The sequence below is a fragment of the Dendrobates tinctorius genome, unplaced genomic scaffold (assembly GCF_039654945.1).
Source record: "Dendrobates tinctorius isolate UK_male_01 unplaced genomic scaffold, ASM3965494v1 ptg000120l, whole genome shotgun sequence".
Lineage (NCBI taxonomy): Eukaryota > Metazoa > Chordata > Amphibia > Anura > Dendrobatidae > Dendrobates > Dendrobates tinctorius.
Genome location: NW_027361788.1, coordinates 39505113 through 39528153, shown reverse-complemented (window position 1 = coordinate 39528153; position 23041 = coordinate 39505113). Strand labels below are relative to the sequence as shown.

The 23041-nt window shown below is 44.3% G+C and overlaps 1 protein-coding gene across 1 annotated transcript in view; it reads left to right on the top strand.

Moving 5' to 3' along the window:
* Positions 1-23041, top strand: part of CACNA1B (calcium voltage-gated channel subunit alpha1 B) — a 443201-nt gene that overhangs the window by 154534 nt on the left and 265626 nt on the right. The window contains exons 5-6 of the mRNA XM_073541186.1: positions 2995-3147; positions 14440-14630. Of these exons, the coding sequence (XP_073397287.1) occupies positions 2995-3147; positions 14440-14630 (344 nt within the window). The remainder of the gene's footprint in view (positions 1-2994; positions 3148-14439; positions 14631-23041) is intronic.

Genomic DNA, 23041 nt, shown 5'->3' with positions numbered 1-23041 from the left:
GAATCAGGCTTTCTATATCTCTTTCCAGTGCCAGCAGCTCCAGGTCACAGGAGACTGCTGCAGCACCTCTTTCCATCCATCCCACTCAGGGGATCTCCTCTCACCGACTGCCCTAGTCCTAATAATCTCCCGCTCTCTTGTGCAACTAACTCCACCCACCTCCCAGCACTCTTCGTGTTCCAAGCAGGGAGCCACCAAAGGTGCTTTGCTACACTACCATGTTGTGTGGGATGCAGGTGTTGGAGTGTGGTCAGATGTCTCCACCTTACCTGAATGGTGGGGTACCACACCTCGGGAGGAGGTGCAGTACCTCTGTGGCGACTGAACCCTCAGGGGTGCCACATATGCACATCACAATTTTTTGTAAAATTTCATAGATTGGTGTCATGATTTTAATTCTTTGAACTGGAACCTGGCCCCAGATTTTTCTTCACCTTGGACAAAGGATCAATTTGCTCCTCTAGCCCTGTATCTAAAATACCTTGGCCAAGGAAAAGTAGCTGCTTGGTGCCCCCCTAGCACACACCTTACACACCCTGGTTGTTTCCGTCACTAGTGGCTTTACTATAGAGATTATAGGCTCATCAAAGCCTGGTGTCTTAATGGGCCTAAAGGGGGTTTTACACATAGCGATATCGCTATAGCGTCACCGATTTTGTGACGTTATAGCGATATCGCTAGCGATATTGCTATGTGTGTGTGATACTTACCTCCGACCGGCTCCCCCGCTGTCCATCGCTGATCGCGCGAGAATGTCCGGCTCCATTTCGATGAGCGACGCGTGGAGGCGGGAGGACGTCAGGATCGCTGTGTGTGGGAAAGGTAAGTATTGTGCGCTGCGTCGCTGCTGCATCTCTGTAAGGTCTGCCTGTGTGACAGCTCACTAGCGATCATTTAGCGATGCACCAGCGATCCTGACCGGGTCGGATTGCTGGTGCATCGCTAAATGTAAAGGGGCCTTTAGTGGTCTGTGCACCACTGGAAAAGATCTGTATAATGCCTCATTGGAGGAGACCACTTACAGTTCTTTTATTGGTGCCCAGCTTTGTTTGTCCCTCTGTTTGAGTAGCTGGATGACCATGCCAATTATGACGCCATAGCTCCATGGCTCTGTAGAACAAGAAAATATTAATGAAATTACGACAAAAGAACGGTGTCAGTCTGTCTTTTGTTTTGGCAAATTTTTGAGATATGATGATGGCCATCAGTAATTGTCCCCAATTGTGTCAGGTTTGACAGAACTTTACCTGTCCTCACCTCATGTCAAAAAATGGGCTTAGCGATTTAAATCAAGGGATAGACATAAGATAGAAGCCGGCCAAGTAAATAATACAGAAGATAAAAGGAATCAAGTCCCTGGAAAAAATGTCTGGTTTATCTCCCATGGCCAATATTTCTCCCCTTGCCAATATCGCCACATCCCCCAACATGTTGGATCGTTGGCTGTTCTTTCATTACATAGAACGGAGCTTGAATAATGAGTCGAGAGAAAGTTGGCAACCCAGCCAATATGGAATCTAAAAGGATCGGTATAGTGGACTCCTCTCCCCGTGCCCAGGTCATTATTCTAGCTCGGTTTTCTCTGTAGTGGCACATAACGTTCTGTAATTAGGGGCTGTGAATAATTATGCTGCCAGTGGTTCAGCATGAAAAATATTGAAAGGTCCCCTTTACTGAAAATGTTTTCAAAGACGCATGCATCTTTCTGTATGGAGTGGAAAATAGTTCCTTCACTAATATAGCAAAAAGTTCTTTACAGCAACAGTGGTTGACCTCAAGAAGAAGTAATGTCAACAACAAACACAGTGCTGAAAGAAAAGTCTGCAGCATTGAGCAAAAGTCTACTCGCATTAAGAGTTTACAAGGGAGTCCAATGTTACTAGAATGATAAAGGAAAGTATATCTACTGCTTCAGATCAGGATGAGTAAGGAAGGATTTCCCCCCCTCCCCCATGAAACAAAAGTAGCTACAACTTTGCTCCTTCTCTGGATCATCAACTTTCTTGCTAACAGTCCTGATTTCACCAGGAGAATGACACAAACTGGACCATAAACGTGGTGGAGTTTCACAAAACTACAACCAAAAGGAGTTCTGGGAGGCGGGGGTTATATGTCCCAAATGTTGCATTTGGATCTGTAGAAGATATAGCTTAATAGACAGAATGAGTAGAGCAAAAGGATTTGCAGGATCCTGATCTGAAGGTCACTTCAGTAGTGCATGACTGCCAGACCACTGCAAACCACTTACTACCTGCGATATCTCAGGCTCCTCTTCTGGTTAGAATTACCGTACATCACTATGTTGCATGCATGAAGCCACGGGGACTTACTAATCAGAAGAAGCATCGGGAATGCCACAGGTAGTAGAAGATTAGCAGTGCCCTGGTTAGATTGATGTGACTGCTGGACAAGGGTGCTATAATTCAAAGGCTATGTGCACACTTTCAGTATTTGCAACAAATTTTTCTGCAACAAAAACCAGTGTTTAGCAGGAAAAACACTGTGTAAAGTACGTGCGTTTTTCTCAAGTCTTTCCATGTGTTTTTTTTATAGTTTTTTAATATGCATTTTTTTTCCCATTCATTTGAATGAATGAAAAATGTTGTAAAAATGCTGAAAGAATTTACTTAGTGCAGATTTGAATAAATTATAGTTCAAATTTGCAAGGAAAATTTTTCAGAAATCTAATTCTCTTTGCTGATACTGTAAACTGCTATTTTTTTCCCGAAGTAAAAATGCAATGTGTGAACAAATTCTAACAAATAGGTCTTAAAAAAGTTACATAGCAGGGCAAATAAGAGTCTTGTCCTGAAAGGTAAGGGGTAAAGTTGTATTTACTATGGAGTGGGCATAATCTAAGGTAGTCAAAGACAGGATTATGACTTCCTGTAGTTACTGTATACCACTAAATCCTCCCCATGGATCCTATATGGCTTGTGATAATATCTCAGTATTGTGTGGTAATGCCTGACTCCTGTACCTTCTACATTTCAGGTCTACAAGTGGTGTTAAAGTCCATCATGAAGGCCATGGTTCCTCTGCTTCAGATCGGCTTGCTCCTTTTTTTCGCAATCGTCATGTTTGCTATTATAGGGTTGGAGTTTTATATGGGAAAGTTCCACAAAACTTGCTTCTCTTATGAAACAGGTAAGAATCGGATAATTATGGCATCGGCTGTAAAAGTAATGCAGAATTGAAAATGAAAATAAAAACCCTTGCTGAGATTCAGAGTAAAGGGATATAAAGTGGTAAGAACATTTAATGAAGTGCATTTAGATATTCCTTCTCATCATCCCGCAGGTTGGAGCGCAGAATCATACTCTCTTTTAATTAGGAGATTTCTCTTGAGCTTGGTCTTGCCCCCTTGCTGAGTAGTGCACTATGAACTACCAAAAAGTCAGTGTGCATCTGTTCACATTTGCAACTTTGGTAAGATTTGGCACGAATATGCCAAGCATTGTACCCATCAGTCCCACAAACAATGAATGGAAACGGCATGGTGAATTCTCAAATATGCTGCTCCATTCATTATCAGAAGAAGTGATGAAGAATGGGGCATTTGGAGCCTTGTTTTCGAGATTGATGGAGATCCCAGTAGTGAGGCATTCCACTAGATAAATCTTTAATCATACAACAATAGACACTATGAACCTTTATCATCTGTGAGACAGTGACTGGCATTGTTGTAAATGGCCGGTATGTGTTGCAGAAGAGGAGGTCCTCTGCGCTGTAAGCCGGAAATATTGCTCTGGGACCTGTAGTTCCATGACCCTTGTTTTTGTTTATAAAGGGGGGATTACAGGGTTAGCCAGAGAGCTGGGTGGGACTGGCTAAGCACACACACCTCCCTCCTATGGGGATGGTTTCAGCTACATAATGTGACTGTGGTTTGGTCAAATGATCTGTGTTGTAAGGTCCAGAGAGAGGACAGGTCTCTGTGTATTGGACGGTCCTGCGAGTGGACCAGATTCCTGAAGAGCACATGATTAGGCCATGTACCTGGATGGTCTCTGTGTTGGAAGGTCCTGCGATTGGACCGGATTCCTGTAGAGCACAGGGTTAGACCATGTACAAGCAGACCCTGTGATGGCTAACTGTGTTGGGGAAGATGCCGTCCTTCTGAAGGTCTAGACTGTCGGGTTTGGCCTGTAGTACAAGTCATCATCCGGGACAGTGATCCCAGTTAGGCAGCTTCCCCAGAAGGTAGGAGTGACAAGAAGTCAGTGTGTGGAGCAGAGCTCCGTAAGGTAACCCAGAGTATGGGGGACTGTGTACACTAACAAAGGTCAGTTAATGAGCTGTGCGGTCACCCACGGTAACTGGACAAAGAGAAGTCCGGTGTGTTTAGTGACTGCGGTTTAAAGACGTGTACTATGAAGTGCTATAGACTGTGTTAGGTCTGTGATGTATAAATAAACCACATGGACTGTTTAAGGGAGAAAACGTTCCTGTGTGCCTTTATCCCGTTGCCAAGTGAATGTCCCCCAGCACATTCAGTAAGCACTGCATTACACATTGGTTTATCATGCTCCATAAAGAATAATCAGAATCAAGATAGTCTGTAAATACAATGTTTAATGGAAATCCAAGAAGACAAGGCTGTCCAATCTTGACAAGCCCTATAAACCCAATTTAGCACAGAACTTGCAAATATCTGATATTACCCGCTCAGGATTGCAGTATTTTGAATTCTCTAATTTATTTCTATCAAAGAGATGCAAATCTCCATAAGAGCCTGGTTGTGACTGTTTTGCAGCTTCATTAATTGTTCTTTTGTCTAACTTTTCCAGCTTTGCGACTGGAAAAAATGACCTCCAGGAAATGAGAGATCTGTCAGTGTGCCTCTCTGAGAAGCTCACTCGTCACTATCTAGAGAGGGTTTTTGGAGATCAAGGAAGCTTAGAGACCGATGTCAGGCAGTGTTAATAACTTTCTGCTGTATCACATATGCAGACTCTCTGGTTTTACCTCTGGAAATTAGAATAATTTGAGATAATCCAAGTATCTGTTTTCCCTCTGATTCCTCTCATGTGGCGGGCAGAGAAAGTGCCAGGCCTTAAAACGGATTATCAGAAAGTTAGACAGTCCAAACTGCTCCAATTCCTCTCCACCAGAAACAATACTTTTTTTTATATTAAACCCCTTGCACCAGAAAAAGTATGGTCATTTTTAATATATTCAAGGACATATATTTCCTATGTTTTTTGGAGTTCAGCCATCCCCGGTCGGGGGGGGGGGGGGTGCTGAGTTCCATTTTTGTCTCTGATCAGTTTGTCTCTTTGCTCTGTCTTCAGAATTTACCTGAGTGCTGATATAGTCTTTTTGAAGTCCTAGCGACTTCAGGGCCTGTTTTTCCAATCAGACGGTTAGGACATTTTTGGTAGGGTTTTTTACGGATTGCAGACAGCAGCTTTTCTATCCTGTCCTTTTTAGTTAGCTTCGGCCCCATCGTTTGCTCAACCTATCTTTCTATCTGTGTTAGTGTTTTCATCTTGCTTCACCGTCATTATATGTGGGGGGCTGCCTATTGCTTTGGGGTCTGCTCTGGTGCAGTTTAGATTTCCCCTTTCTTTCTTTAGGCCTATTTAGTTCTCCGGCTGTGATCGAGGGGTCTAGGGCATCGTAGGAACCCCCCACGGCTACTGATAGTTGTTGTGGATAGGATCAGGGGTCTGCAATCCGATAGCTACCAACCTCTCCGGTTTTCTGGACTTAGCTTGTATTTTTGTTTTTTCCTCCTTCGGAGACTCATTCATACCAATGGGAGAGCAAAAAGAGAAGGCATGCGAAGGTCAGTTTGGTGCCAGGGCAGAGCAGCGTGCAGGCAGGTGAGTGGTGCGCTCTGCTCCCCATCCTGACAGAGCACCGGCGCTGAGACAGGCCTGGCTGCAGGTGATCAAAGGGGTAGGGACTGTGCTGAGGGAAGCAGTGTGCTCAGCAGTAATCCAGAGAGAGAGCCTTGCAGATCAGAGCCGTGCAGTGCAGAGCCGTGCAGAGCCTTGCACACAGAGCAGAGCCGAACAGGTTGTTGCAGCAGTCACAGAGTAGTGCTCCGGCTGGGAGCACCAGCGCTAAGCAAATCAGCGTCGCCCGCCACCAACAGCGAGGACCAGGGAGTTTCGGCGGGAACATGCAGCACGCAGGAGGTCAGTGTCAGCACTCCCACTATGGGGTATCTTGAGCGAGCAGGCCTAAGTCTTAGAGGCCATAGTGCCATTGCCAGAGACTGTCGTCAGAGTCTTGTATCGACACCGCTGACACCGCCGACCATTAGTCACAGGGTCTGTGGATGGGGAGTAGTAACACGCCCATACCAACCGGATAGGAGGGTCACTCATTTTGAACTTTGCCCTGATCAGTCCGCATGCAACCGCTGCAATGAGAAAACTCCTGTATGGGACAGAGACATTGTCTTCACCACTTGCCTTTGCCTTCGAGGACCCAGGACGCCATCTTCTCCAGGACTACGTCAGAACCCCACTGCGCCACAGCTTTAGCGCCGCCATTTACCCCCGGGCAGGTGCAGACTGGGGCTGAAATTCAGCTCTGGCATTTGAAATCAGACAGGCCCATGCTGCCCCCGTCCCCAAGCATCAGATGGGATATATTACTAATATTACCCTGTATGGAGGAAAGCAAGATTTACTACAGACCAATATTTCTAATGATACCAGTGGCCTGCTGGGGTAACGGAGTCAGCGACTTTGTGCTCTGTCGCAACTCTTAATAGTATGGGTGTCTTGAGAACACTGATTCTGTTAACAACGTAGCAGATGAGGCAGGCCATGACCAGACAGGCCCTTCTGGCATTTGCCAGAATTGCCAGATGGCTACTCTGGCCCTGACCCGGAGATTTACTGCTGATTTCGCCAGATTGATAAGTCTATTACCCCAGAAACCTATTGTTTTAATTACCAGTTTTGTTTCTGTGTTCAAATCCACAACTTGTCATATTTAGGAAACTTCCTCGCTATTTCTCCCTGCGTGGAGTATCCGTTGTATAATTAAACCCCCTGTTAACCCTTGCTCTGCCTACGATCTGTTACTGCATCCCGCGTTCCTGCGACTTCTACATTTTCATAGGTTTTCAAGTCAGCCGTCTACAAATTTCACCATGCCACATACTACCACAATCTAGAGAACTTCATGAACCAGCGTGACCCATTACATTTGCATTTACTAAATTGGTGTGTTTAGGGCCACCAATTGGCAACTTTCATTCTTTTTGGCAATAAAAAGAAAGAACATGATCCCGCTTGTCAACAGGGAGCAAATTACTGACTATTGGACACCAGAGCATGGAAACCTGACAATTAAGTCACCAGGAAGAAGATGCTATATCCAGTAGGCCACCAGGGAGAGAATACTGTTCTACTAGGCCACTGAGGAGTGCATAGTATTCTTACACCCTAGGAAGTGTCTGCCATTTTTATAGGCCATCAGACTGTGGTCTATTCCACTAGGCCACTGGGTCGCCCTCATACCCAGGGCAGTGGGGTACCCGGTACGGGGCCGGTGTCAGGGGGAATGTGTCACAGCAGCAGTGACCCGGTCCGTGGCCCTGGGCCCCCAATATCAATGGCGGTGATGTTAATGGTGTTAAAGTTTATTTGAATAGTTTCTCAATACTTTGTGATATATGATATATCCTTTGTTGGCAATGACAGAGGTCAAACGTTTTCTGTAAGTCTTCACAAGGTTGCCACACACTGTTGTTGGTATGTTGGCCCATTCCTCCATGCAGATCTCCTCTAGAGCATTGATGTTTTTGGCTTTTCGCTTGGCAACACGGACTTTCAACTCCCTCCAAAGGTTTTCTATAGGGTTGAGATCTGGAGACTGGCTAGGCCACTCCAGGACCTTGAAATGCTTCTTACGAAGCCACTCCTTCGTTGCCCTGGCGGTGTGCTTTGGATCATTGTCATGTTGAAAGACCCAGCCACGTTTCATCTTCAATGCCCTTGCTGATGGAAGGAGGTTTGCACTCAAAATCTCACGATACATGGCCCCATTCATTCTTTCATGTACCCGGATCAGTCGTCCTGGCCCCTTTGCAGAGAAACAGCCCCAAAGCATGATGTTTCCACCACCATGCTTTACAGTAGGTATGGTGTTTGATGGATGCAACTCAGTATTCTTTTTCCTCCAAACACGACAAGTTGTGTTTCTACCAAACAGTTCCAGTTTGGTTTCATCAGACCATAGGACATTCTCCCAAAACTCCTCTGGATCATCCAAATGCTCTCTAGCAAACTTCAGACGGGCCCGGACATGTACAGGCTTAAGCAGTGGGACACGTCTGGCACTGCAGGATCAGAGTCCATGGTGGCGTAGTGTGTTACTTATGGTAGGCCTTGTTACATTGGTCCCAGCTCTCTGCAGTTCATTCACTAGGTCCCCCCGCGTGGTTCTGGGATTTGTGCTCACCGTTCTTGTGATCATTCTGACCCAACGGGGTGGGATTTTGCGTGGAGCACCAGATCGAGGGAGATTATCAGTGGTCTTGTATGTCTTCCATTTTCTAATTATTGCTCCCACAGTTGATTTCTTCACTCCAAGCTGGTTGGCTATTGCAGATTCAGTCTTCCCAGCCTGGTGCAGGGCTACAATTTTGTTTCTGGTGTCCTTTGACAGCTCTTTGGTCTTCACCATAGTGGAGTTTGGAGTCAGACTGTTTGAGGGTGTGCACAGGTGTCTTTTTATACTGATAACAAGTTTAAACAGGTGCCATTACTACAGGTAATGAGTGGAGGAAAGAGGAGACTCTTAAAGAAGAAGTTACAGGTCTGTGAGAGCCAGAAATCTTGATTGCTTGTTTCTGACCAAATACTTATTTTCCACCATAATATGCAAATAAAATGAAAAAAAAACAGACAATGTGATTTTCTGGATTTTTTTTTCTCAGTTTGTCTCCCATAGTTGAGGTCTACCTATGATGTAAATTACAGACGCCTCTCATCTTTTTAAGTGGTGGAACTTGCACTATTGCTGACTGACTAAATACTTTTTTTCCCCACTGTACCTTTCCTGAACGACTCCTCTATTGCGCCTTTTAGTGTGAAGAACTCCAGTACCGTAGTTCTCTGGAATTCCTCCTGTCAGATGTTCCTAGAACCTTACTTGTATGACAGACAGCTGTAGCCTCTCCCTTCTCAGAAGTCCTGGCTCTCTATCCAGTTGCTGTTGTGTCCCAAGTCTTTGATGGGAGTAGTGCATTTACAGCCAACTACTCCACCGGTGTCTGCTGCAGAACCATAAGTGTCCATACAACCTCGGGGACCGGGCCCCGGCCTTGCGCTGAGAACCTATAGGCAGGGTTCCTCTTCCAACCCACAACTCCTCTCTGTTCTCCTACTCCTTCGTTCCGCGCTTTTCCTTCTCTCTCTTATGGAAGCTTAGGTTGCAGGTCTACATCTTTCTCCTTCTCTTCTCTTTCCCGTGCCAGCTGGCTCAGATCACTGAGGCAGCTGCAGCACTCTTTCTAAACTGAACTCAAACTGAACTCAAAACTAACTGCAGAACTGAACTCCTCTCGCCTGACCTCCCGTCTGACTGACCTACAATTCTCAACTTTCCCTCTCTTTTATACTAACTCCACCCAGCTCCCAGCACATCTCGTGTTACGAAGCAGGGTTCCACGAAGGGTGCTCTGCTACCCCCAGCCTGAAGCTGCTAGGCGGACCTACTGAACTATCCTGTGTGTGGGATGCAGATGTTGGAGTGCGGAAAGGAGTTCCCAACTTACCTAGGAGGTGGGGCACCACACCTTAGGAGAAGGTGCAGTACCTCTGTGGCGACTGAGCCTCAGGGGTGCCACACCACCATAAAATGAATACTGATATTCCATTAGGTCTTCTGGGAGCAACTTGTATTCCACTAGGCTGTTATTGAGTAAATGCTGTATCACTAGGCCACTAAGGAGTGGATGCTATTTCACTAGCCCCTATGGGGACACTGCTATACTACTAGACCACCAGGCAGCGAATGCTATTTCGCAAGGCCACCAAGGAGCGACTGTCATTCCACCAGGCCACCAGGAAGTGGCTGTTGTTATAATTTGCCACCAGAAGGTAAATGATATTCCAATAGGTCCTCAGGAAGTGACTGCACTTACAGTTGGCTACTAGAGAGTATACGCCATTCTGCTAGGCCTTAAGGGAGTGAATGGTTTTACACTATGCCCGCTGAATGGACTTATTATTACACTAGGCCACCAGGGTGCAAATGGACTTCCACAAAACCCTAGGATAAACAACATTATGTTAGAGTGAATACTTTGAAACTAGGACTAGGACATGCCTACTATCCCACTAGGCTTTCAGAAAGTGGATGATATTCCATTAAATCCCCAGGGAATTGCTGCTATTCTACTAGGCCACTACAAAATACACTCCTCAATATTAAAAATTTCAACACTGAAAAGGCAAAGTCCTGTAATTCTGTAAATCCCAGTATGAATCTACACGTTGTTGATCAGCAAATGATGAAAAAAATGGAAACAACATTTTCAAAACCTCTAACTTTACTGTATTTATTATTGAATGCTCTACGTGCAAAAATACAGCCACTTACAGCCTCAGCTGCTATCAGTGAGGTTATTAATGGTCGTCTGTGGATTGTTCTGACACATTGAATGTGTAACGTGGTGTGAGGTAACCGTGGATGAGGTCCTGGCACATTACATGAATGTGGGGGGCCTCACTGGGTGTGTGATTCTGCGCTATGGGGGCACTATGCCCTTGCAGGCCGCATGTTACCGATGTTTTTGGTAGGCCAGGACTAGACGTTGAGGGCTTCAATGAGGGAGACCACCAGTTGAAAATAAACTTTTTACTGAAAAATAACTTTGTTAGAATTATGTACAGTAGGTAGTGGGTACACAACTTTATAAATGTTTCCTTCACAATACAAAGCACTTTCACACACAATCTCAAATCCGTTCTCATTACTCTCTCGTTCTCTATCTCCACTGCTTTAATTTCCTTCACCACATCACAGCTCAGTACCACAATCCAGTTAGCAAGAGTTCTAGTCTCAACCCGCAGTTCCACATCTTCTTTCCCCTCAAAGGAACTATGTTGCCAGTATGGCGGGTCCTTAGCTTCTCCGCTACTCCCGCCCTGGGCACTCTTTGTCTCACATTCTTGGTCCCGTCTTGGCCTATTACCTCTCTGAGTTATAAACTCGGGCCGTACTGCTAGGCATCCTTCCCCAGGACCCACCTCCGATTGTTCACTGACATCCTATCCATTTTCCTTTTCTCTTTACTCCCATTCATGCTAACCACTGTCTCGGTCTCTCTTCACTTCACTTCGGGACACCCATATCATGTGGTACTGCCTACTATCCAGACCTTAGGTCTACTTCAGATGCACACTGGCCCCTATCTGACAGCCTGACAGAAAATTGTTCTTTCTCCTTATCCCCTCCCATACTGAGCTAGTCCTAATCATTAACTGTAACTCTACCTACTGTTGGACAGAACACAATGTCAACACTATTAACGCATATCACAGTTCACATTATATAATAAAACAATACCCATGTTCTTCAAGGGGGCAGTATGTCCATCTCCTTACAAATGCATTTGGGCAAATCATCAGCAACCGCTGCTGACAACTCTTGTGTAATCACTGACCAATGACGTCCCAGATGTACTCGATGGGAGACAAGTCTGGAAATGCTACAGACATGGGAGCACATATAGGCCATGCAGGCAGCTCACAGGAGTACAAGCAGCATGCGGCCAGGGCTTGTCGTATTGAAAAACTGCTCCTGGGACATATTGGAGAAAAGGCTGCACCACTGGTTCCACCCCCAAATGTAATGCCGAGCTGTTAGTGCACCTGGGATGAAGACTAGAGAGTCTGGCTACTGTACAATATCGAACCCCAAACTATGGTCCTTGGAGTAGGACCTGATTAATAACCTCATTGATAGCAACCAAGGCTGTAAATGTCGGGATTTCTGAACGTGGCTCTTACTCCAGACTCAATAACTTGAGATGTTTGGAATATTTTGTTTCCATTTTTTCATTATTTATAGATCAGCAGCATGTATATCCATCCTGTGATTTCCATCATTCCATGACTTTTCCTTCTTGGTGTTGCAATGTCAGTGTTGAAGATTGTATATGATGCTCCACTAGGTACCAGAGAGCAGTTACCATTCCACTAAGAAGTATAGATGAGGCCATCGGGGAGTCAATACTACAGTGCCTTGCGAAAGTATTCGGCCCCCTTGAACTTTTCAACCTTTTCTCACATATCATGCTTCAAACATAAAGATGCCAAATGTAAATTTTTGGTGAAGAATCAACAACAAGTGGAACACAATTTGTGAAGTTAAACAAAATTTATTGGTTATTTTAAATTTTTCTTGAAATTCAAAAACTGAAAAGTGGGGCATGCAATATTATTCGGCCCCTTTAACTTAATACTTTGTTGCGCCACCTTTTGCTGCGATTACAGCTGCAAGTCGATTGGGGTATGTCTCTATCAGTTTTGTACATCTAGAGACTGAAATTCTTGCCCATTTTTCCTTGGCAAACAGCTCGAGCTCAGTGAGGTTTGATGGAGATCGTTTGTTAACAGCAGTTTACAGCTCTTTCCACAGATTCTCGATTGGATTCAGGTCTGGACTTTGACTTGGCCATTCTAACACCTCAATATGTTTATTTGTGAACCATTCCATTGTAGATTTTGCTTTAGGTTTGGGATTATTGTCTTGTTGGACGACAAATCTCCATCCCAGTCTCAGGTCTTTTGCAGACTCCAACAGGTTTTCTTCAAGAATGGTCCTGTATTTGGCTCCATCCATCTTCCCATCAATTTTAACCATCTTCCCTGTCCCTGCTGAAGAAAAGCAGGCCCTAACCATGATGCTGCCACCACCATGTTTGACAGTGTGGATGGTGTGTTCAGGGTGATGAGCTGTGTTGCCTTTACTCCAAACATATCGTTTGGCATTGTTGCCAAAATGTTCGATTTTGGTTTCATCTGACCAGAGCACCTTCTTCCACATGTTTGGTGTGTCTCCCAGGTGGCTTGTTGCAAACTTTAAACAACACTTTTTTATGGATATCTTTGAGAACTGGCTTTCTTCTTGCCACTCTTCCTTAAAGGCCAGATTTGTGCAGTGTACGACTGATTGTTGTCCTATGGACAGAATGTCCCACCTCAGCTGTAGATCTCTGCAGTTCATCCAGAGTGATCATGGGCCTCTTGGCTGCATCTCTGATCAGTCTTCTCCTTGTTTGAGATGAAAGTTTAGAGGGACAGCCGGGTCTTGGTATATTTGCAGTGGTATGATACTCCTTCCATTTCAATATGATCGCTTGCACAGTGCTCCTTGTGATGTTTAAAGTTTTGGAAATAATTTTGTATCCAAATCCGGCTTTAAACTTCTCCACAACAGTATCACGGACCTGCTTGTTGTGTTCCATGGTCTTCATGATGCTCTCTATGCTTCAAACAGAACCCTGAGACTATCACAGAGCAGGTGCATTTATACGGTGAATTGATTGCACACAGGTGGATTATATTTATCATCATTAGTCATTTAGGACAACACTGGATCACTCAGAGATTCACAATGAACTTCTGGAGTGAGTTTGGTGCACTGAAACTAAAGAGGCCGAATAATATTGCACGCCCCACTTTTCAGGTTTTGAATTTCCACAAAAATTTAAAATAACCAATAAATTTCGTTCAACTTCACAATTGTGTCCCACTTGTTGTTGATTCTTCACCAAAAATTTACATTTGGTATCTTTATGTTTGAAGCATGATACGTGAGAAAGAGTTGAAAAGTTCCAGGGGGGCCGAATACTTTAACAAGGCACTGTATTTCACTAGTTCACAAATAGTGGACACTAGAGTTGATGTTCATCGATCCTCAGGACTAGATCCATCAGCTACGACAGTAATCTCTGGCTGCTGGATGAGAATCTTGAGAACTACCTTTTACCTGATGGCAACGGTGGCTTTTCTTTTGATTAGATGTCATTGTTGTAGCGTCATGCAGACGTGACAATGTGCCAGGTCGACTAACCAAAAGAAGAATCACTCATGCCATCTGCAAGGGCAGTTCTCATGGCATCCAGTGGTCAGAGATTAATGTTGTTGATGTTGGACCTGTTCTTACGAATCGATTTGCACCAACTTCAGTGGACACTTATTTTCCTGTTACAAGAAATGGTCTGGAACCCTTACAGAAGGAAGGTTAGAACCATAGTCTGCAAGAATAGTCAAAGCACAGCTATGCCAAAAGTAATATTTAGTTAGAATAAAATATGTATCAAAATTACAGAATGTGACTTCTAAATCTTTTTTGGTTTTTGATCAAGGCTCATATACAATAACTGTATGTACCATATATAATATTGGAGGAAAGGATTGCGATATCTTAACCAGTCAAATCTCTATGCTTTGTAAACAGGTGAAACAGTTGCTGATTTCCCATGTGGAGAAGAACAGCCGGCTAAAACCTGTGATAATACAACATCAGAGTGCAGATTGTATTGGAAAGGACCTAACTTTGGAATCACCAACTTTGACAATATCCTGTTTGCAGTCTTAACGGTTTTCCAGTGTATTACCATGGAAGGATGGACGGACATCCTGTATAACGTAAGTGACAACGAGCCTTCAGTGATAGCAGTGATGTCCACGTTATACAGACAGGTATGGGACTTGGGAAAAAAAGTACTGACTTACTTTGCCATGTGATGGACTTGGTGGATCTTGACCAGGTTTGGATGGTTGAGTAATGTTTTTGATATTGGTATTATTATTATTATCCTTGTCTTCTCTGGAAAGTCTGATTTTGTTCAAATGTAAAACCAGATTCAGTATATAGTGCATCCCTATTTTTATAAAAAATGTTTTGCCATAAATACAAGGTTGCTTATGGAGATTATAATTCTCGTGGTATACGGAATAACTAGGGCATTCTGTCCTGCGTAGAATAACATTGCTTGTTCAATGGCTCAAGGAGTTGACATGGAGACGTGAATAGAAATGTGCCAATTAGCTGTAAAGACGAAGCACCCGATGTAGCCACGGGAGCGGGAAAACAGATATTCCTGTTTCTCATTGTCACAATTACTGGACGTTTTCTTAAAAAAAGCAAAAACAAAGGGCGTTACATATGAAGATCTACAGACCATACCTCCTCCCGAGGTTATAATCTCCTTACTTTGGCTCGGTGTCATTTTCTGTCTGCACAGTGTCTGATAATGGAGACATAAAACCCAGCAAACCGCAAATACATGATTATAGATTTTCTTGAACGTGGTTGCTGATGATGATGTTTAGCCTAGTTACATGGTGCTACTAGTTGTGTGAATGGGTGAACTGAGATGTAGATCATTCTCATTAGTTGCTGTTGGACATCAAGGAAATGTCATTTAGCAGACATATACATAAAAAAAGACAGTCGTTACCTACTAACAAAATAATAAAAGCATTGGTGCAAACTAGTGACTGAGATGCATGTAATAACCTGCAGGAACGCGGGATGCAGTCACACATGTGGAGGCAGAGCAAGGGTTAAACAGGTTTATTTACAAGGGGATGTACTCCACGCAGGGAGTGAGGGATTGTAGGGTGACGGCGAGGAATGGGCAGATTTGGAAGGTTAGCAGGATAGGTGAGGGACGAACGAGAGGTTAAACTTATGGTACTGTAGTCTTCTGTTGTGAGGAAGTACAGGGTTCCAACGGTGGCACTGGAAACAGCGGCGCCGGTCGTCTCGTCGCAGTCTCTGACAGGTGGGAATCCAACAGTGGCATCGACAACAGCGGCACATGCAGTCTCTCAAGTCTCTGTCCACGATAAAGAAACAGCCTCCGGGGTAAACAACAGGATGCTGGGTGGTGAGCGGGGGTCCTGCTCTCACCACTCTTAGTCACAAGTTCACACTCAGAATGTGTCCCCGCAGGGACAGTGCTGCGCTCCTTGGTCAGTCCAGCTACTACTCTCAGGGGCTCAGATCTGTCACTGCAAACGCCAGCCTGCACGCACTAGCGACTGTGTCAGACTTGTCAAGGGAGTCTCCTCCTGTCACGGAGGCTGGCGGGTCCACGTTTGCACAAAGGGCGCTCACCCTGTACTGTCGTTCTGTCTCAGTCCTCAGCAGGAGGTCTCTTTTGAGCATACGGTCACACTTGGACAAAGCGGGTGCGGTACTCAATGTCTCCTAGTGTACGGCACCTGGCTTAGCTTTGCACACTCCGCACTGCTGGCACAGCTCCGCACACTCCGCTCTGCTGGCACAGCTAATTCCCCCAGCACCAGAGCTCCTATTCCGGGCAGCAGCAGCACGGCCTGTCACAGGACCAGCACACTCGGGTCGGGGAAGCAGAACGCCCTCTTCTCTGCGCGCTACACTTTCTTGGCGCCAAACTCTCCTGCAGCGCGCGCTTTTCCTTCCTCTCCCCCTGTGTCAGCGTGTTCTTTCTGGGCTCTCCCCGCTGCCTCCTGTCAGCAGGAAACTCCGTCTCTCTCTTCCTTCCCTTCTGCAGCAGGGGAAGGTTCACCTCAGGCTTCCCCCCGGAAGCAGAGGATGCAGCCCTTTCATTTCCGGACCAGGAATGCAGGTACCCACGGTCCGGTTTATCTCCTTACATGCATACTTCCCAACATTTAAAACACCACAATTTGCCCACTTTTGAATGGCAGGTTTTCAAAATCGATACTATGTATAGGCAATGAAAAAGCAAAGTCGAAAGATGATTTGCTTTGCGAGTGCAAAGATATATGCTAGCATTAAATATATGGATTCATGTAAATTGCATTTCTGTCTGGTTCATACAAAAAAATACATACCCAATTTGATCAAATTGAGTGAGCCCACCTTCCACGACAAGGCAAACCTCATGGGTCACATGAAATAGATTCATCTCATGTTAAAACCTAATTGTTGCTTAACTTCAAAAGTACAATGCAAAAAACTGTGTCAAAATAAATATGCAGGAGCATGATGTGAAAGCAAAGACAAAAGATTCAGTGGAACCCTGTAAGCCGCCATGTGCAATTTTTACTAAGCGCTAACACAGAGCATCAGGCATGGACCCTTTGGGACCAGTGTCACCATGTGATCCTGAATCTCCTGGTAGCAATGGGAAAACCACTATAATGTTGCAACGGCGCATGCCACAATTTTTCTTTTCCTGGTTTCATATGGATTAGGAGGCAATGAACTGTGTTGGCCACCATGTAACACCAGAGGGACATAGAGGTGACGAGTGAACCCATATAAAGTCAGACTGCACTTGTTGTCACTGGTTTTTTGACTATGTGACTTAATATTCTCCACAGCTTTATAGACTTCTGGTCTCCATCTTCCTTCTTTTGTAGGACCATGGTTTTGGCAAGGAATGAAAGCGAATATGTTTGCAATGCCAACGTGCAAAGTGTCAACCGTTTTGGGAGTACTAATGATGGCTAATCCAAAACCCACAAGTTCCTTATTTTAGTTTTTTGTCTTCATTGCATCTTGCTTTTCGTGGTCTTATAGCCATGTCTTGTCTCATCCAGTGTCTTTGTTTTGCTTCCCTGTTCCTCAGTCTGGATTCTGATAAATGATTTCTGTTTTATAATGAATAGTCCTTTCTTTCGGATTCATAGTCAAACACCCAGATTTGCCTGAGTCAGACCTTTTGCTTCTGTCAAGCTGTAAACTCCCATTCCATCTGGTAGACCAGGTGATCGATGTATCCGTGTCTTCAGAGCGTTCCTGTGCTCTGCTTCCAAATGCAGTCAGCGATCATTTGTTATCTCATTCTTTTTTAATATATCACCAAATGCTGGCAAAACAAAAAGATGAGAAACCAGAAGAAAATGTAAGACTTTCATCACTGACCAGATGGACTGTCACTTAAAACCCGGCAATGTTCCCCTCTGTATTATTAGGGGGAAGGAGGAAGCATATCAATAAACCCCCCTGGGGGCAGACACAGCAACATGCCGTTGTCCCCTAGAGGCAAGCACTTTGTATTACTTGCTTAGCTTGAAGGTGCATGTAACCTCATCCAGCGGTTTTATTTACTAGTACCGTATCTCATTTACTAATGCTAGCTCGCTGTGTGCAGAGACCTCGTGCGTAGGCGAACCCTCTGGAAATTGCTGTCTCTGGAAATGTCTGGATTTAAAAATGGACAAATCTGAATTCCTTCTTATAGAATCTTCTCTGCAAAGTTGCCACACAAAAACAAGACATTATGTAAAATACACACATATATACTGCTCAAAAAAATAAAAGGAACACTTAAACAACACAATGTAACTTCAAGTCAAACACACTTCTGTGAAATCAAACTGTCCAGTTATGAAGCAACACGGATTGTGAATCAATTTGTCCAGCTGTTGTGCAAATGGGACAGACAACAGGTATAAATTATAGGTAATTAGCAAGACAATCCCTATAAAGGAGTGATTCTGGAAGGAGTGACCACAGACCATTTCTCTGTTCTCATCCTTTTTGGTTGCTTTTTTAGTCACTTTTGCCATCAGGGACAGTGGCAATAATGTCTGTAAAGCGCTGTGGAATTAATGGCGCTATAATTGAGTAAAATAAATAAATACATTAATATGTATAAAAAAAAATGTTAGGGCCAATAAAAAATGTTGTGCATGGATACTGCCTTTATAGAACCTGTTGAAAAATGGGCTCAAAATACAGGACTACTTCTGTCCTTAAAAAATAGAACTAAGATAAGTTAAGATTCTTTTTAAGTAGAAAATGGACAGGCGATCATGTGTGACAATGGACCCTATTCTTGACCATCATGACTTCTGTTCATGAAAAGATTGACTACAAAGACAACCTTTTATTAAATCAAATTTGGCCTTGGGGGGATCACTTTATGACGTCCCTAATTTTTAACAAGTCTCGATGGATCCCATTGGCCAAATATTGGGTCCATTATATTTCCATCATGGTTCAGATTATGCCAGTCGTGCACCTTTTTTGAAGACTTCCCAGATGTTACTGCATGGACCTGCTGTTTTATGTGACATAGTTACATGATTTTACATTCACTAGCCTGCAGCAGCTTGTTAGCCTAGGATAGGGTTAACACGTTAGGCCAACCCAAGTGGGAAAGATTTAGTGGGGCATTTGGATAGGAAGCTAGATCCTCTATGGGTTTTGGTTGAGCTATAAGGCTATGTGCACACGCTGCGGTTTTTGCTGCGGTTCCGCTGCGGTTTTGGCCCTGCAGAACTGCAGCAGTTCCGCAGACATGGTACAGTACCATGTAACCCTATGGGTTTTAAAAAACCGCAGTGCTCACGCTGCGGTTTTTTCCGCGCGGTTTTGCTGCGGTTTTTTTTCCACAGCATGTCATTTGTTTCTGCGGATTCCGCTGCGGTTTAACACTTTTAACATAGTAGAGGTGTGAAACCGCAGGGCAAAACCGCAGGCTAATCCGCAGGTCACTTTAACTGCGGTTTTACCTGCGGTTCCACGGGAAAAAACCCGCAGGTGAATCTGCAGCGTGTGCACATAGCCTTAGAGTAGCAAGAAGCATCATCTGAGCTGCAGGCCACGAGTGGAAAGTGTGCTGCAATTAGGAATCAAAGGGTTTAAGTGCAGAACAGTGTTATAGGAGCTAGTGACTATCTAACAGCAGGAATACAGAGACAGGAAAGCAAATCAGCGACACACATTGGCCAATGTGACTATCATATCAAGACAGATTCTTCACTTCCAGTGAGTACCTACAAAACATAAATAGAGATAACAAAGGTATGATTCCTGTAGGCATCTAGTGAGGAGTCGACTATTGACAACTTGTCAAACCAGAGTACAAAGTTGGATCTTTATCTGACCAGGAAAGAGCATGGGGTACTGCACCATAGTGTGGGATACTAGCAGTAGGAGAAGAAATACTCTATAGGTACTCTGCAACTGTACTGAACATCGCTGTTATGCCATTTATGAAGGAACTAAGGTTTTAGCCTCTGCCTTATTTGGAAGAATTGTTACAGGAAATGCATGTTGTCATATGAAGTTAAGGTCTCTATACCATCATATCACTTGTGGCCCAAAAAAGAGGTAAGCAAAAAGTCCCCACAAAGCACATGCACTCTCAGGAGGGGGGCCATAGCAGGGTGTATAGGAACACAGAAGTAACAACCAGGGTATTATAAGGGTATAATACACAAGTACCCTTATAAATTCAGGTCATATCATCTTTATGGACTAATGGCTTTTTGTGAAATAGTCCAGAAATGTGATAAACCACCAACAGGATGTGGTCTGCTGTAGCTTTAGGTTGTCCCTGAACTGGCTGATAACAGGGAGATATAGAATGAATTCATCTGAGCAGTGAATTTAGATGAGGCAGACTGTATGTCTAGTGTGCCTTTAAATCTATGAGCATCCTGCAGTCTGTCATTGCTCTCAGCCCATCTCGTCATCTCCGGCATATATCTTCCTGCTTATTCTCTCTCTGTCGCCATTGTGTCTATCTGCGCAACATACTCCTGTCATCCTGCGCCTATCTCTTATGTTTTATTTTCGTAGCATATGACTATTTCTAGCGCTGTAGATCATCTGTCAGCAAGACTACATCCATTATACAACCTCTGGCATATGCCGTATATGTGCATCATGTCTTTATTTTGCAGCTCTATGTGTGTTGTGAGGCAGTGACTGGGGTCATATGCGAGGGTTGCTATGTGTCCCCCAGGATGTGCAAAGAACCATAATATTGAGGCCGCAGGAGTGCATTGCAGTTACAGGCATAGCTGTGATTGCAATGCCAAATAAAAGTGTTGGTCTTGGGAAAGCTACTTCTCCAAGGAAGATTTAGGAAATCCTGCCATGGGCTTTTATTTTTTAAACGGACTACAGGAAGGTAGTGGTGCGGTCCGTTTCCTCCCCCGGGGTGTTTTTCATGTGGCCTACAGGTTGATTGTTAAAGCCCCTGCAACAGAGGGTTGGGTGTGTAAGTGTTGGGTTTGCAAGGTGCAGAGCGGAAGGTTCTGCAAAAGCTCAGCCTCTGTGAGAGAACATAGAGCCAAGGAGAGCAAACCACTGGCACCCCGCAGCATAATACAGTGGTGCAGTCGCCTTCGGCAACTAGATGCATTTACAGACTGCCTTGTTTCCCGGCTGCGATCCAAAGGATACTGTTTGTTTTGTTTGTAAGTTTTGGACATTAAAACTATGTTTACTTTGAACTTTCCTGGGTCACTGCCTCATCACTGCACAGTGAGGACACCGCTGCACTACAGTGTGCATACCGTATGTGTATAAAGTTGTAGATCCTCTGTGCATGTATACGATTATAGCTTCGTATGTGAATACACTTGTAGTAAAACTACAATGCCCACCATGCTTCGACCTGGCCTGCTCCTGTCAGGATATGCTGGGAGTCAGAGTTTCACAACAACGGCAAGTTCGTAGGTTGCCAACCCCTAGGTGAGATATACCGTACTACTCACAAAAAGTTAGAGATATTTGGATTTTGGGCGAAATTTATGGAAAATGTAAAAAGTTCATGCTACAGTGATATTTTATCATGTAAGTAGGGCATTTAAGTAAAAGCTGTCAATGGTTAATTCCTCATCTCAAACAATTCATTGAAACAAAAGCTAACAACAGTGGGGGTTATACCCCAACAAAAATGTCAATGTCTCAATAACTTGTCATGTTGCCTTAAGCATCAATTATAGCTTGACAACGACGTCTAATGCTGTTAACAAGTCAAGTTATTATCTGCTGAGGCATGGCGTCCCACTCTTCTTGAAGGGCGGCGATCAGGTCATTGATGTTCTTGGGTACAGAGTTACGAGCCTCTACACAGTGACTTAGCTGATCCCATAGGTTTTCTATGGGATTCAGGTCTGGAGAAAGTAAAGGCCTCTCCATTTGAGGTCCCCCAGTCTCCATCACCCATTCTGTAATTATGCAACCTCGATGAGCTGGAGCATTGTCATCCATGAAGATGAAATTAAGCCTGTGTTGTTCGTGCAAAGGCAGAATGACTGGATTAATGATGTACTCTTCAATTAGTAGGGGTTTGTCACTGTACCATTCACAAAGTGTAGGGCAGTTCGGTATTCACTACACCACCACCAAAGCCTCGTTTGGTAACAACAGTGGCTGATGCATAGTGCTCTCCTTGATGTCTTCAACATTGATGGCGGCCATCATTTCTGATCAGTATGAATCGACTTTCATCAGTGAACAGCACTGAGGCCCACTAGTTCCTCGTTAAGCATAGATGCTTACTGGTGACGACCCCTGCCTGGTGGTGTGGTCAGGTACTCTTGCAGGTCGTCTAGCACGTAGACCACAAACAATTAATCTAACGTGACACTTGGATGCCTCTCACCTCCCTTACATGTGCCTGACGTTGTGTGGCATTCATCATTCGGTTCTGAAGGGCATTGTTCACAATTACGTGGTCATCAGTGTGGGATGTGGCCAAAGGGTGTCCATTTCTCTGACTTTCTGTGACTCTTCCAGTCACTCTATATCTCTGCTGCAACCTGCTGATGACTTTGTGACACTCTAAGCTCAGGGGCCTCTTCCATCTGAGAACATCCAGCTTGAAGTCTCCCAATAGCGGGTTACTGGTCATCGATTGTTAGGTGTCTTCTTAGTCTCATGATGTCTAAATGAGAACAGCATGATGTGGAGGACTGTTTAATACCAATTCTAATTGAACCCCTAAATTTATTCGGTGATTCATGGATCAAAAACCTGTTGTGAATTTTACCATTAGGCTCCTTGTTAGAGAACAGCAAGTTGTGCAAGTACTCAGACGGTCACATTAAGTTCACCGGAAAAGGTTAGAAAGCATTTTATATTCATCCTGAAATTTCGCCCGTAAGCCAAATATCCCTAACTTTAGTGAGTAGTGTATTTTACTTTTCTTCCAGAATGGAGCTACTTTACCATTACTAATAAGACTCCATACTCATCTAGTCCACTTATAGGGGTTGAGTGGCCTTAGGATACAAGTATGCAGTCACTCTTTGTGATTGAAAACGTGTGAATTCTCATATCGCGCACACTGCAAGCT